Below are 17,241 nucleotides of genomic sequence, written 5' to 3' on the forward strand. Positions count from 1 at the left end.
ATCCAACGCGAAATCTTGATTCTGGTCGTTACGTAAATTTTTTTTTTGTTGTGTTCAATGATGGCGTATCCAGATAAATTGTATTCCTTTTACTTAAAAAAACTGATTTTTTTTTTTCTTTCGTTCCGCTAAATCGTCAATGATAAACAGATTAAAGTTCGTGAGAGTTTCGCTATCTGTGGAATTTTCTTTCCAGGCTATAATATAAGGATGAGCATTTTGTTTTGCTTCGGAACTCGTTCAACACGAGATCGTTTTATACTCCCCCTACCTCCGAAATCGTCTTGTAGACGATGACATGAGATTATATGGGATGTTCGTGATTTTTATGCGAATTTTTTTTTTTTTTGGTGCCATGTTTTGCCCCCTTTTTTCAGAAACTGGTTCTTTTTCGTGTTTCTCCGATCGTGAATGATAATACATACTGCCGCTGTAAGTTCGGTTTAACGATCGTGGAATCAATATAATATTTCTGCGTTGGCTATCGCATTCGGATTTTGGGAATATTCGAATGTTTTGGCGATTTTATGCTTGGGTTTTTGTCTGGTGAAGGGAATATCTTTTATGAATGGGAATTTTGTATTTAAAAAAAATGTTGTTTTTTTTTTAATAGTGATATTTGTGGCTTGCTCTCAAGCTTCGCGCAATTCGAATAAATGCAAAGTGTCTCATAAATTCGTAAATGCATAGCAGATGGGGGAAGGGGGGGACTGACCACATGATAACATCTTGTATCTATGATGTTCGAGAATGAGTATGTAAATGGATGAATTGTAACTTTCAGCTACGTACGGGAGTTCCAGATTGTCAATCTTTTTTTGTGGGAGCCCATGATGATAAAAGGGTCCTGTACGGAACCAGAATAACAGGAACTCTATTCCACACAGAGGTCCAGAGACCAGTGTCTCTCTTGGTTGAGGTTGGGGCTGCAGAAGACAGCAGTGTGGGAGGCATTGCACCCCCAGCGTCAAAGGTGGAGTCGACTGATCTAACGTATATATGAATTGACATCATCGTGCTTCCCCAGCAATAATGACCGCGCCCCCCCCCCCCGAGACTTCCAGGTCTATCTCCGCCTATTGCAGACAGGACAGAAGCCACGAGAAGAAATCGTGGTCTGAGGGGGGACCATGGGGGTGAAAAAATGTTAAGAAACACTGGCTGTCATTAATGAACTAACAATACTAATGAAAGTTTCCTATGCGGATTGTACGATATTTTATTTATGTTTTCGACGTAATGAGCATCAACGAATTTTTGCGCAGAAACTTGCGGTGATTTCGATTTCCCACAGACATTTCAAGCGGCGATATTTTTGCTGTAGCTCACTTATAAGAGCTTACTATCATCATTTTTGCTGAGTAATACATTAACTTCTCGAGAGAGAATTCTTTTCTTCGTCGTAATTCTTCGATTGAAGAGAATTCATACATTGTCTTTCGCCGCAAGCAAAAGCCAAAGCTGCTCTCTCTCTCTTAAGGATAAATGCATCTCGGTGTTTTATCACATCCATTTTTCGATACGCATCTGGTCAGGTACGGGTTTCTCTTTTCCACCAAAATGTAAGGAATCACTTTTGTTTTCGACTTTCTTTTTCCCCCCATACACACGTGCATTCCATCTGCTGAACAAAACTGAGCAGTCGTAGAAGACACTTGAAACCTCTCTTTTGTCTTGTTTCGGTCATGCGCGATATCCAATGATACAATACACGGTAAAAGACAGTGTGAGAGATACCTACGTACTCGTCTGTGTGTGTGTGTATAGGTTTTTTTTGTTTGATTTCCTCTTTCAGATCACGTTGAAAAGAAAAAGCCGGAAAAAAAGGCTAGAAAATACATATTGTGAAATCTATGTTTGCCTTTTTTTGTCTTTTTAGTATTCCGTTAAAGTTCTTGACTTATATTGTCTGGAGATATTTTCTCTCATTATCTGTTTGAAATCAGTGTTGTGTTGAATTGTGTGTCCTTGCGCAATAAAGACTTCAAATTTACTCACTCAGTGTGTGTGTGTGTGTGTGTGTGTGTTCAAGACCAGTATTCTCTTTGAGAGCAGTGATACGCAGTTGGCGCTTCTGCCAAATTCCTGCTTGGCAGCTGTGTTTGCTGTGTAGTAAGTAGTGCCAAGAATATATCCAGTGTTTGGAAACACTGCATCAGTTTTGTTTTCTCTGCTTGCTTTCCGTCGCTTTCACTACTAGGTGAGAATTGTGCCAAGGCGAAATTCGCCGCTAAAGAACAATTACTTTCAAAGTATACAGTTGGAGGAATTATGGACCCGCCACTATATATATGCTGGATTGCAACTATTTATGCCGTAATATGTATTTATTTAGTATACAGTGAAACCTCGATACAACGATATTCTGCGGACCAAGAAGAAATATCGTTCTAGAAGGGTTATCCTTATATATCGAGAGGCAATGTTTTCATCACGTGCCATCAAATTTCCGCTGTTTGGCATCTTTTCTAAATCTGCGTGTTAGTACCATCAGAAAATGCTCTTTACAGTATTTTAAGTGACGAATCAATATTCTGATTAGTTGATTGATTAAATTCATTCAGATTGTGCATTGCCCCTGTAAAGAAGGTTACCATATATCACTTTTCTGTCTTACAGGGAAAGTGGCAATACAAACAGCTTCATCAACATTTTCGGTGCAAAACACCGGTGTTTTCGTCCTTCCAAGATCTCTGATATGTGACGAAGTTAAAATTAAATTCAAGACGATTTTTAACGAAATATAAAAAAAATATTACGTTACAGCTGTTTCAAAAATTTCTTTTATAGAAAAATATCGTTATAGAGGGATTGATCGTGGCAGAAGATATCAATGTATCGAGAAGTGTTTGACATTAGACTATAGCCGATTCCAAACAAGATTTGGAAAAAATATCGTTGTAGAGCGATTTATCGTTATATCGAATATCGTTGTAGCGAAGTTTCACCGTTTAATCATGTATAATTATACTCTATTATACATTCAAGGACTAATGAACGATGACTGAGGCACAGGAATGAATTAATCCATTCGGCACTCGTTATAACGACTATGCGTTATTGCAACCGACACGATAAGTCCAAATATATATATACTATTCATCTCTTGTTGTTTCTGATACAACATAATGGCCTACAAATACCATTCAATCCAACTTTTACAAAAGAGGTCTTCAACTTTTCAAACATTGCGAGTTCGAGGACCAACAAGTCATACTGTGGTGTCTACATTCACACAGTGGCGTCTTAATGGGTTTACCCAATGGGGCTTAAGGCTCCGACGAAGTCACACATGAAGGCCTTATATTATTTGAAAATGTTATTTATTCTGAGAGATTATCATTTTTTCAATGAATATGAACTTCATCGAATTCTCTGAAACTAATTTTTTTCAACTTTTTTCCATTCAATTCAATCGATATTTAATGAAAAAAATAATTTTCATCACTTTTTTTTTTTTTAGTGAATATGAATGTTCGTCGATTCTGATATTTTCCATGAAATATGAATCCATCTTCATTAATTCTGATATTTATTTCAATATTTCTAAAAATACTTTTCATTATGCATTTTCATAAACTGTAACTTTTTTTCTGCTGAATCTGACATTATTTCTTTAAATAATTATGAAATTATTTCTCTCACTAATTCTGAAAATGCATTATTTTAATTTTCTAAAAGTAAATTTGTAAAGTAATTCTTTCACGAATACAGGAATATATATTTCGTTCAGGTTTTATTTTAGGCATTTCTATAAATTCTGCAACTATGCAAGCCTTTCCGTCGGCGGGCCATTGAGGATGTTGTAACCGACATCGAAGAACTGAAGCCAATCACGGAAGTGATCGAGACTTCCGCAATCAATTTTATCTGGTGCATGGGTAATAATCTAGTATCGTTTGGATCAGTGTTTCCCAAAGTAGGAAATATCGCCTCTTCACCCGGGGGGGGGGGGTGTCCAAGGGTGGCATAAGCTTTGGATTTACTATAGGATTGTATGAGTGGGGGGGGGCAGCGATGGAACAAAATGTTTTGGAAACTATAGATGTAGTCTCCCCCCCCCCCCCGAGCTACAAAAGGTGATAATATGGAAATGCGGTTATTTTATGTTACGCAAATAGGGAATAGTGGTCAACGAAAATCTCGTCTCAGTACATTATATTAACTATGTACCGTTTAATGAGAAATTGAATTTTCTCTGGATGTTATGCCGAGACGAATATTTTGGAAAGAAAAGTGATTTGTCTCCTCCGGGAATCGAACCTGGGTCCCCTTACATATCGGGCAAGTGCGCTAACTAATACACCAGACACACGCTTTTCACGCTAATAATGCGCGTTATTGGAGTTGAAAAGTGTGCGTCTGGTGTATTGGTTATTCTGGTACTTGTCCGGTATACAAGGGGACCCGGGTTCGATTTCCGGAGAAGACAAGCCACTTTTCTTTCCGAAATATTCGTTTCGGCATAACATCCAGAGAAAATTCAATTTCTCATATTTCGTGCCGAAAAAAGCACCACCATTATGTACTGTTTGTTTTTCATCTTTTGCGTTATGTCGGTTTTTTGTAATACAGCGCCATCTGCGAACGAAATCACGAACTTTTTTCTAAATCGATCAAAAAGAAACTACGCCGTGATAAGTGTTTTTGTACAAATCGTATTTTATGGTAATTCGTTAATTTTTTTTTCTAATGTGTTATAAACTGTTCGCTCATCCTGTATATCAATGCTTTCATTAGTGTAATGATAACCAACATGCGCACAATACATTTTTCTTCATTATTTTTAATTTACATTTGGTTTTGTGTGACTGATCATTAGCGAACATGCTTGGTTATTGAGCTCATTAACAAGAGGAACTTTCCTCTTAAGTTTTCGACCGTATCCAGCCATTTTATGGCTTAATTGGATCGCATTCGAACATGTTTACGATACATTATCTTTTGAGGAATAAAGCATGCATTAATAAAGCATAAAATATTAACGTTGTCGTTAATATTTTATGCTTTATCCACGATGGTTGCGCGCAGTTGTTTGAATAACATAAATGATTTGAAGTAATAAGTTATATTTTCCTTTATATTTTTTCTATTCCTATTGGCTCTTTTTTTATGTCTAAGAAATGTCAAAAACAGCCTTTTTTTTTTTTTCAATTCTCTTGGTAACTTGCTTACGTAGGCTTGCTTTACTTTGGACCAATTCCCACGCGTTTGACTTACGCAGACAGCTGCTGTCCTCTTCTGTCTGTCAGAACTTGTTAACTTGTCTATTTTTTCGGTACGTGTTTGAATCGCGCTTGTCTGGACCGACGTTTATTAATTTTCTTGGCCGTCGTTGGCCCACCTTCGCTCCATTTATTATCATTGTAAGCACGCACTTCGGAATACGTTCCAAGTAGGGAGGGATCGGAAAAGAACAGCTGATGAATGGGTGAATTTCTTGGAAAATTGCGTACATAATCGATAGTGTTGGGTGTGGAAATCCAATTCGATTTTCAAAACAAAAATGCTCATTTTTGCACAATATGATAGAGAGTGCTGAGCTCCCACTCTGAATCAGACCCTCCTTTAGGTGTGTGGCAAGTGAGGTAGCACCGGGTCCCTCACTCACGGTAAATCATTGGAGAATTTCACCAACTTTAGAATTATTTTCCTTTATTCTAGAATAATGAAAATTCAGAATTATTTTTCTGGTTCATTCTGAATTTTCATTAGTTCTGGAATTATTTCTTTCATTAATTTTCGTGGAAAATGTCTTTCAGCGAGTATACACTAAATCAAACTGCGTATCAAGGTGGCTATACGCGTAACTGCAAGCTTTACAAGCATGCTTGAGCGTCTGTATGAGGATTTTACGCAAGCATTTTGACTATAAAACGGCTTAAAGATAGAATGAATTTTAACAATGCACAAGCATATGCTGGAAAATTTCATCGACAACAGTTCGGCAACTTGTGAGTACGTGAGCAAGTGATCGAGTGAATAATCAATATGAGCAAATGAGTGATTGAGCAATTGAGCGAAGGATCAGTTGAGCAAATGAGTGATTGAGTGAGCTAATGGGGGGGGGATAAATAAGTCAGTGAGCAAATGAGGGTGTGTGAATGGGCAAATGGGTGACTAAAAGAGCAAATGAGTGAAAGCAATTTATCGACCAAGTGAGTGAATGAGCAAGTGTGTGACCAAATAAATGAGTTTGCGCTAGTGGTAAGTGAATGAGACGCAAATATATCATCATTAGGACGAAGCAGAAAATTTTCCAGCGACTGCTTTCTTCAATCTAATTGAGCTGAATGCGAAATGAAAGGGACCGCGCAAAACCGGCCCTCGTTCTCACTCTGTCGCTAGGTCTTTTACTCACTGACTTACCCATTAATTCACTCACTTATTTGCTTAATTGCTCACTGACTTGCTTACTCACTGATTTCCTCACTGGCTCGCCAACTTACTCGTGCCGAAATGTTTGTCGTTGACTTTTCCGTGAAATTGCTTCAGTGCACAAACTGGGGCTTGTGCAAGCATTCTTGTACCGTGTGGGTGGCAAAAGGGAAATCGTGCATGATTGTACAAAAAAGATTGAACACGCCAGCTTGTCAAACTTGCAGTTATGTGTGTAGCCGCCTTAAGTAAATAAAATTAGATGTAGGAGGGTATAAGAAAAAGAGTCTTCCAAAAAATACGGTACACGTTTCGCCATTAATTTTTTCTTATATCATTGGTCAAATTGAATTATTGCATTATTTTCTTATCTTTTTTTTGGTACGGGACAGCTTTTGTGTGTGTGTGGAGCGGGGGCGGGCTAGTGCATGTTGATCAATAATTGATAACCTTCAGCACTTACTGTGACTTCGGAAGAGATGACACCGGTCACGAATTGTTCAATAAGATATATTTACTTGTGCGTGTTACTAATGCGTTACTCTTCTGTGAGAATCTCGGCACCGGATTAGCATAGTTATTAGCATATTGGGTTCGTCTCTGATCCTTGATCTTTTTAATTCCCATTCAAATGTGATCATTTGTGGGTTTTCGTTACTGTGTTGATTAATTGATTTTCTCGTAGAAATTAATCATTGTATATCCTGTTTATCGTGGCTTTTTTGTCTCCTCCGTCAATGCAAATTATATTTTTGCCCCCAAAAGTGTTTCGAAATGCTTGTATATAATGAAGTTTATCGTGGAACCATTAATGATTTTTTTACATATGCATTAAAAACCCCGAAATCAAATCTTGCAGGGGTGGCTCGAAAGATTAGAACATTTCCAATGTAAAATAATCCCCCCCCCTTTTTTTTTTGCGGATACCTATGGGGCAGAAAAATTCGTCCTTAAAAGAGGGGTGACCGTTAATAGGAGTTTTAATGCAATTATATAATCAACCGGCACATGAGAGAGTAGTTTGCATCATAAAACGCTGGTCATTTTTGGAGAGGCCTCCGTTCACTACACATCCTCGGTGATTCGAGTGATTCCGATTCACCCACCTCGTTCTAGGAGTCTGCATCCGCTTATGTCTGAGCCTGGAGCCTACGATCTTTTGTTAGTCAGGGAATATATCTTGTTAGAATTTCGAGGGGAGTCTTTAACATTATGGGCGAATGCCCACTATCTCAACGGAAATCGGGCAATGACAATCGGTGTTCAGTTGTTCAATATTGTACAAATGGCACAACGCCATTTAATACCGTGCCCCCCCCCCCCACTGTCTCTATCAACAATTGTCAAATTTTAGCCTGGACGCGGTAGCCCAAGTCGATGAGATATTCGCCCAAAGTTCTAAAGGATGTTTAAGAGGTGTCGCGAGTTCGATACCCGGATCATCATAGTCAGAAAATTTCCTGACACACAGGTTCAACAATAAATGGCGACATGACCACAGAAAAAGATCGCTACCTCAGGGAGTCCCACACCGAGGGGTTAGCGCACCAACTTCTCGTTGAGTATAAAAAAGGCTGCCATATTCGCAATCGACAATAAATTGTAGGTCCCGGTGTAATTAGCCCTCGTGTGCAGAAAATGACAGTGGTGCGACAAAAATGATCAATTTTAGCCATTGCTCCGGATGAGAGGCTGGACGATGTCGGGGGGGGGGGGCTTTATTATGCACATAAAAAGGTAAGCCAATTCTGGTTGGCTTCACGATAATTTTTCTTTTGTCATAGACTATCCTATTTTTCATTTTCAGACTATGCCGAACATGTTATGTTTGTTCAGATGATTCTCTTCTCCCTCGTAATCCTCGATCCCGATGATCCATCATGTTATGGATGTTATGCTTCTTTCACGCGTCCATCACGAATTAAATTTCCGACGGTTTTTTGATATAAAATTCCACGTTTTTTCCTTTCCGTCGGGCGAGATTTCCTCTACGTGCTGCGAGAAGTTCTCTCTCATTTCTACGGCATAAAGGGGTTCGTTCCTTGAGATAAGTTCGTGCTCCTAACAGAAATTTCATTTTTATGAATAAAATACGAAGTTCTTTTTACGGGATATCTCGGAAACTTATTCGTAGAGATGGTGATGGCGGTAGCAATTCCGGTGTTTTTGCCGGCTTGTGTTTAGGAATGGGATAACTTCAAATCTGGTTCCTTGGATTCATTACGGAATTATATCTTCCGTTGAACGGTCAGGTTGAACTTCTCCTGTAGGGATGCCAGATGCGCAAATTCGGGCACTCGTGTCTGACCCTATTTCTTTGGGACACCCAGCGATTCGTTGCCGATTGGTAGCGACGATTATTACTGTTATCGTACAATGCAAACTCCAAGTTCCGTAGCCAGTTTGGTACGAAAAACTGGATTACAACAACTTCCGGCGTTTTTCTGTGGTTCCTATCGTTGAGGCACGTGCCAATCTCTCCGAATCTCTTCACAGAGCAGACACGGTACAAATATTCAATAATTACATTTCATTCACAATTTGAAACATAGATGGCAGTACTGAAAACTCAACACTAGATACGCAATCAAACTGTTAGGTACACGTGCATACTTCAGGTACAACTCATTTGGAAGTAAATTGGCGATAGGCTAGAGTTCTACTCGGTTTGAAAGAGTGATTTCCTGAGTGTAATCTGCCTTACGGATGATGCGGGTTTGCGATTTTGTTCATAAGTCGTATTAGGGCTCTTTGAAATTCTAGGGCGACTCATCTGCTATCTTTGAGCTGAAGTATGACGCTAGTATTATCACTATAGCCAATATCTGTTCCTTATCCTTTCTTTTTTTGGTGATTAGACGATGTCGTGCTTTGTTCCACCAAGATAAATGAAAACAGTTTGGTCCAGTACAGCACGGCGATATTTATCTTGGTCGCACAGACCATGCATCCGATTAAGCCTGGTTCACACCCACAGTGCTACGCAGCTTTGGCCATGAGGAAACCACACCTCACGACCGGTTTTTCCGTGGGCTGAAGCTGCCTTGCTATGCGGATGTGGATCCGGCTTTATGCATTCACTTGGAAAAGCAAACCAGTTTCTTGCTCAAATATGGAGGATCAGGAGGGATGAATCCGCACCCAGTTATAGGTGCCTTAACCCTGAAATGCATAGCTTGGGATTTCTGCAAAGGGTCCTTCAAACGTTCATTACTGCATCCAGTTTGAAGATAAAAATTTAGAATCGCCTTTGCGCATAAGCTGGTCATATTCTTTCCATTTAATATTTTGAATTGACTGGTAGATGTTCCAATTAACGACAACAACTCTGTTTGTTGTTGAGCATGTGCAGCTGTTATTTCGCTAATTTGTCAATGTTCAACTCGAGAAAAAAAATCATGCATTTAACCTCTTTACGATCATGGGCGTAATATTACGTCCAAACACCAGTGGAATAAATTCAAACCAGTTCTGTTATCTTTCTTCATTCTCCATCGCGAAGCTTTAGAGCAACTCTTGCTTTTTCTTTCCCTCCTAATTTTTTCCCCACGCCTATAATGTATCTTTTTATACATGTAAGAGTGAAAAAGAACTCTAAAAAATATCTTATCTATAGTAATTCTGTGGTGTTTGGTCAGAACATGATATCTCCAAAAGATAGCTTTGTGATCTAAAAGTAAGTCTTGCTAATTGTAACTAATTAGAAGTGAGATAAATGCACAAATACGCGCCCGTACGGCTAAACAACATGCTGATGTATGATATAGTCATTTGTATTTGTGTGTGTGCTTTATTTTTTGTTTCTAAATGGCAATGAAAATGCTTGAATCCCGTTATAACGAATTTCAAGAGACCGGAGAAATAACTTCGTTACAACGAAATTTCATTAGGGGCCGTTCAAGTATTACGTCGTCACCGATGGGGGGGGGGAGTTTCCGAATTGCTGATTTTTGATGACCCGGGGGGGGGGTTGGATAATGCTTAAGTCATCAACCACCCTTTATGAGAATATGAGTTAAGATTCAGAGGGGCAGAGCTAATGACGAAATTTTGCTGACAAGGGTGGGGGGGGGGTCAAAAAATGGCTACAAATTTGCTTACGTAATACTTGAACGGCCCCTTATAAAGAATTCCAGGTGTTTGAATTGTTCATGTAAACTTATCTTGGGGATTAGAAAAGTTTGTTAAAACGAGATTTTCGTTAAAACGGGATTCGACTGTATATCAAAAATGTGATTTTAGAGTTATGTTCTGACCAAACACCATTAAGCTCTATTGTTGAATCTCCCACTATCACCAGTTTTTTGTCCAATATCAAACAATATCTGTCATTTTCAATCGCATCCTCTTGTATAGGCCCCAGGGCCAACAATATTGTATAAATAAATAAATTTTTCCTTTTATGTTTCTTTCCCCCCCCGTTCTTCCTTTTTCTAACTTGCGGTTAGATTAGGACAAGGTTACCGAGTTTATCACTGATTCGTCAAAAGAAGATAATCCAAAATTTTTGCCAAAACCTTGTACGTGAATTGGTTAAGGGTTAAATCGAATCATTCGTCTGTCGGAATCAGCCAACTTGCAAGTGTCAAATGTTTGTAAGTCGGGGAGTTATGTGCTGATGAGGAAATCTTGTCGAATTAAAACAGATGCCGGTCAAAGAAAAATGTCAATTTTCTTCTACTTAAATGTATGCGCCATCTACAAATCTTTCGAAATTTAATTTTCAAAATTTAATTTTCAGAATATTCATCTCTATTCCGATCTCTCAGAGGAAAAGCTTCATACAGTATAATCCCCACAAAAAAAAAATTCATATCCGTGAGATCGCATAATCCGCGGATTACACGCAGAAAACTGCATATCTTCTCCCGATTTCTACCTGTTTGCCATTCTTATTTGAATTACAATCGAATTTCTCCATTGGAAATAGATTGATGTTCCGAAAAATAGACATCTGGTAACCCTGGTTGTTCTTTTTAATGTACGATTAGATGTTGTGCATGCGACTAACAGATTTTATTCATGTGTAGATGTATCCTCTGAAAATATTAATCGTGGTTGTTTTTGTGTTACTTGCAGAGAGGACACGCGTTTACATCCGGCAAAAGTCCGCGTCAAGTTTATCGAGAGTCAGTCCGTAGCTCAGGTCCTGAGCTGCCCTTCTTCGACCTCAACTCCTTCCTCTCCCGACGTGACCTTAGACCTCTCAGACACCACCATGACGTCACCATCAGTCGCTGACGGCTATATGCGTCAGATCAGGTAAGAAATCGTGTGCATAATCCTGTTTTGGAAATTAATAAAACTTTTATATTTTCCACGCGTAGAATGTGTTGTGCCACGCAATATGTAGACTATTAACAAAAATTGTAATACGTATTTTTTCTGAACCCGCGTTTTTTTTTAAGCCTACACACCTGTATATTAATATATGCACCCTTTTCGTAGCTCGGACCAGGGCCGTAACTAAAGGGGGCAATTGCCCAGGCATGAAAATTTAAGTAGCGGCAGTTTTGGGTGGAAACAAAACTCCGTTATGGAATTTTAAATTTATTTGGGCGGCAAAATGTTTGCCCCGGGTAGCAAAAATCCTAGTTATGGCTCTGACTCGGGGCCACATTTACCAAACACGCAGCCCCCTCCACTTTTCCGAGTCACATGGTTGTAGGGCCTTAAAGCTAATATTATTGGCTGGCAGTACTTTCGGACAAAATTTTGAGTCTTATTGGCGTTCTTTATCGAGAGTTATCACTGGGTTACATAAGCCTTTGTATTGATTTTTGTAATTATCGTAGTTGAGAAGTAGCCACTTTGCTTTATTATTTATTACAATGGATTTTTTTTCTCGGATCCCCTGGTTGCTGGGATCCGCCGAAGTGCAGGGTCCGATATGGCTGCACCTGTTGCTTACTCCTGAAGGGTGGCTCTGCTCGAGCTATATCGAAATGTATACTGTATAACAGGGCTGGACAAGTCGCTAAATGTGCCCGAAATAATTTTACCCGAAGAGAAAAGGCCCCAAATATTGTTGCTTTTCGCTTTTTCAAGGCATAGTGATCCTCTTTCATGTTGGCAGATATGCTGCTATGAATTCCAAACATTTTGTGCTGCTCTCAGCGTGCAATTAAGTAGCTACACAAAGAAAATTTTGAAAAGAAATATGGAGTTCAGGACGCCAATTCTAATATTTTCAACAATTTTACGCCCATAATCTCAATTAATTAGCGTTTTTCGTGTTTTAAAACGTTCAATGTTAATCCTATGCAGGGCCGTAGACGGAAATTTATTTTTCCGAACAAGGGAACAACTGGTATTTCGGATGGACCAAAATGATAGAACAAATACTTATCTATGTCATTCTTTCACATTCCGGGAGAACTAAGGGTCAGTTCTCCCACTCTCGTTATAACTAGTGAAGCATCATCTATGCGTGAGATGTTAAACTATTGGTTTTTTTTTTCACCTTTAATTACAGTATTTTTGTGACAAAAATTCAGAATAGTAATTTTTGAAGTATATATCAAATGAATGTTTAGGTTAGAAAAGATTACATATGAGCCCAGTGGTTCTCAACCAGAGGCCATAATGCCTTGCGATCGTGGGAGATTCTAAATGAGTCACGTTTTAAAATCACATAAAGGGGCTACAGAGCTGTGAAGAAAAAAAGCTTTCAAGAAGTGAACTATGGTGGTAGAAATTGTGACTACTTTCAGAATCCAGCAGAGGTTCATAGAACTATCTTAAACCATGGTCGCGTGCCCTCATATCCAGATAGGGCCTACACCTGTGGTCTACGAGTACTGTATATATCTTATATAGGGTTCCGCGGAATCATCTTTTTCTGACGCTACAAAGTGGTTCCGCCATAGACTTAAGATATAAATTATAGTATTATTACTCTGTGGGTTCCGCGGTCCATTGACCTGCATTACAAGGGGTTCGAGACATAAGTGTTGGGGAAACCCTTTCCTGCACGATGAGATCTGGTACTATGATTTTAAATGCGAGTATGTAAACTGCTACTCACAGCTAAGGATGGCGCCCTAGAACATCACTTTGCCCGAGGACCCACGATGTTGAAAAGACATGCATAAAAACCTCCACAAAAATGAAACTCACTGAATCCTAGGTAAGCACAGACCCATGGTGATGTGTCGGGAGGATTTATTGCTGGGTTCATTAAATCGTCCCTTATTTTACGCAGAACTATTTTTCCCATATGATTCTGCTCTTGGGAGGAATAAACACCAACCTTCTGGATCCATGCCGTTCCCGGGGTTCCAGAGATCGATCTTATTCGTAAAATTTTTGTTCCTTATAAATTTAGTTTTTATTAAATTCAATTTGATTGGTAGGATAGGGCCCCCAGATAAGACTGGAGCCAAGAGAAAAAAAAATATGGTCCAAAAGGGGCCATGGAGCTAAATATAAAGGTAAAGGTTGAGGATACACACGCACACTGTTAGACTATGAACGTCATTCTGTGGAAACAGTCGTTGTTTGTACAGTACAAAAACTAAATTTAGCGCTATAAATTCCGACTAGTCAAGAAATCCATATTTTTGCCAGTCGTAGGAGGAAAAACTCGTTAATAACTCGTTTTCGACTGGAAATGATGGCTGATGGCGAGCGCTTTCCTTGTTCCATTGAGGTTTCTTCAGAAGTGATGACAGTGAATATTATTTATAGGAGTGACGTTCTCTCGCGAGAAGTCATCCTTGCAGCCCCCCCACACCCCGTATCCTAGTCGTTAAAACGAATTTTTTTTTTTTTTTGTGGACGAACACTGGGAATCCTTGTTATAGCTGCTGCCAAATCGATTCACAAAATAAATTAAGAATTAAAAGGGGGGGTAGAGGACTAGTAACAACGTTCAAGTTCAAGATTTCCAAAATCCTCGTTTATTTATATATTTGTGTAATCTCCTTGGGACGTCGGCCAAGGTAAAGACAGTCCATAAGAAACCAACCCTTTCTTCCTTCCCATTCAGTATTTACGCAGCTGTGCTTTGATAAGAGTTAAAGGGGAAGAGATAACAACAACAACAAAAATAAAGTACCTTAAAAGAATTCATTAATTACCCTTCATCCCTCAACAACAAAAAAAAACAACACTAAAAAGTGAAGGAACTGAAAAGGTTCTTGTTTTTTCGGTTCGTTTAACGTCTTCTATTTAAGTTAGAAAGCCAGAGACATCTATCTTTTTGTCCATCAATTCCTGGAATAAACGCTTCAATGTCTCGAACAATGACGGCATGTGTGGTGTCGTTTCTGGATTCTTTAGAATATTAGAAAATATGCAAGACCCACAGACTCCAAAGCTACGGTGTCGATGTGTCTGATACTAATAATTGTAAGGACCAGGGGTTCCCGACCTGCTGAACGCGTAAAAATTATGGCGTAATTTTTGTGGCGGGGATATGCATGACACGGGGCAATCAATGATCCTTCGCATTTCTGGGAGGTAGGGGGGGGGGGGGTACGTAAGCTTCCAATGTATTCATATGAGCAAGCAAACCCTCTACGCCATTGTTTCTCAAAGTGGGCGTCGCGGCTCTTGAGGTTGTCGCACAACGTTTGTCAGGAGCCTCGCGGTGAGGTGGAGATATTGATTAGCGTGCCTATTTACGCTTTGAAGTATTTTATCATAAGTGTGAAAATTACTAAACTATTTTGGGGAGTCACAGATGAACCCATGAACTAGGCAAGGAAGCCGCGGTAGATAAAAGTTTTGAGGACCACTGTTCTACGCATTTACATGGCAAGTAAACCACCTACGCATTCCAATCGTTGAACAAGACCGTGCATTTTAGAGGGGGGAAGATACTAACTCCTACGCATTTCTATGGGGTATGCATTTCAAGCAGAGGTCTGTTTGTCCAACCAAAATTTGAGTTCGTTTTCTGGACCCTTCACAAAATTTGGCAAAAACAGAACCCTACAGAAAAGTCTGGGGATATACCCCTGTCTAAGGATTAAGTAACACTTGTCTCTTACACGTATCAGTGGTTCTCAATGTGTGCGTCACGGCGTCTAAGGATGTCGCGGCGTGGTGGCGATATTGATATGTTCCCGTTCCTAGTGCTTCGAAGTGGTTCATTTATGAATGCAGAATATCTACTTGACTATTCTGGGGAGCCGCGCATTAAATATGATTGAAGGCCGGAACACACACTACAATGAGGTGACGATTTCACGTCATGTGTGAGACGTGTGTGCATTCTGATTCGTGGAAATTCCGCGTCTAATGGGGGCGGGGGCACACAGCCGGTGATCTTCGACAGTACCCGTGCAGAAAACGGATTAGTTGCTGATATACGGTGATATTGGTCGATGAATTATCGGAAATGATCCATTTTCTGTGATCTTGACCATCTTTGTCAGTGTTGGGTGAGCATTATCGCATTTGGCTTGTTTCGCTTGCGGGGAAAAAATGATCTTACGTGAACTATGCACCTTAAAAATCGACAAAACTAATTGGTGAAAGACACGCCATCTCGTAGGAAAAGGATAATGCCTTGAGAACTAGACAGCTCTTAGCTTGTTAAGAGACGAATAAAAATGGGGGATGTGCTTTTTCTTTTATGGGTAATACTAATAATAAGCTTGAGCTCGCGTAGGAGTTTTCTCTTGGCGCAGTTTTTTTTTCTTCTTTTTTGTGTGAGGAGCCGTTTGAGGGAACTCTTTGTTAATTCTCGCACGCCAGACCGTTCCTTTGGGTAGAAGATAGAAAAACAAATATACAAAAATCGTATACCTACCCTATCTCTGGAGCTGGCAGCCAGCTCTGACGCCGCACGCAATGCGTGCGTGTCACGTGCATGTGTGTGTTTTTATTTTAATATGCGGTGATACCTCGGCTAGCGAACGTCTCGGCTTACGAATTTTTCGGTTGAAGTGATTTTTTTTTTCTGCTCGGCTTAACGGTATTTTCGTTGATATGGGATTCACGCGCCTACGTCAAACAGCTTCGTCGAGAGCTGTTTTAGCGCCAATCATCGGAATTACTGTGACTCGAGCCTAATGTCCGACTCGGAATCTTTTTTTTTCCGGATGTGCCTGCACTTTCTGAAAGTAATCATTTCATGCAAAATGATTCAGCCAATAGAAAATGCATTCAAATAAAAGAAGCCCATATTTTTAGGGCATGCGTTTTTTTAGTGCAAAATTTTGTGACAGCATCAAACTGAACACTTTGGACATTTTAGGTGTTTCTTTTCCATCTGCAGTAAAATCCATCTTAGGCCGGGATTACATTATAAAAGTTTGATAAAAGTGGAAAAATGCAACCAATAGGCGGATCAGTTAAGTTCGCTCGAATGTAACGGATGTTCTTATTGATTACATTTTTCAAGTTTTATAAAATAATTTTTATCAAACTTTTCCCTGTAATACCGGCCTTAGGTCAAGATTACACTATAAACGTTTGATAAAAGATCTACAAAAAACTTGATAAGAAAAAACAACCAATAGGCCTATTGGTCACACTCACTCGAATGTAATCGATTTACTTATAATCGATCGCTTTTTGGTTGTATTTTTAAAGTTTTATAAAAGAACATTAATAAAACTTTTATAATTTAATCCTGGCCTTAGTTGGAAATCTATTGTTTCATTTAAATCTGTCCAATTTAGAGAGGTGTCCAAGATATTCGGGTACCTACATGGGGCACGTGTTAATAAAACCGATTATAGGCAATCAAAACCGTCCAATGCAGTGATGTGTCTAAACTGACAGGTTTTACTGTATCAGATCAGGTTTAGCTGACCTATGGACTATTTTGACCTATGGACTATTTTGAAGCCTTCGGCGGTCAGTTTGTCTTTATAGCGATTTTTATTTATTATTACAGTGATTTTATTT

General features: G+C 39.3%; 1 protein-coding gene across 1 annotated transcript in view; it reads left to right on the forward strand.

Moving 5' to 3' along the window:
* LOC149064951 (uncharacterized) overlaps positions 1-17,241 on the forward strand; it is a 190,426-nt gene that overhangs the window by 161,132 nt on the left and 12,053 nt on the right. Inside the window, exon 3 of the mRNA XM_089254598.1 lies at positions 11,458-11,640. Within this exon, the coding sequence (XP_089110724.1) occupies positions 11,458-11,640 (183 nt within the window). The remainder of the gene's footprint in view (positions 1-11,457; positions 11,641-17,241) is intronic.

This window comes from Pholcus phalangioides, unplaced genomic scaffold (genome assembly GCF_987345545.1).
Source record: "Pholcus phalangioides strain wild (caught in Gottingen) unplaced genomic scaffold, Ppha-v1.0 ptg000042l_1, whole genome shotgun sequence".
Classification (NCBI taxonomy): domain Eukaryota; kingdom Metazoa; phylum Arthropoda; class Arachnida; order Araneae; family Pholcidae; genus Pholcus; species Pholcus phalangioides.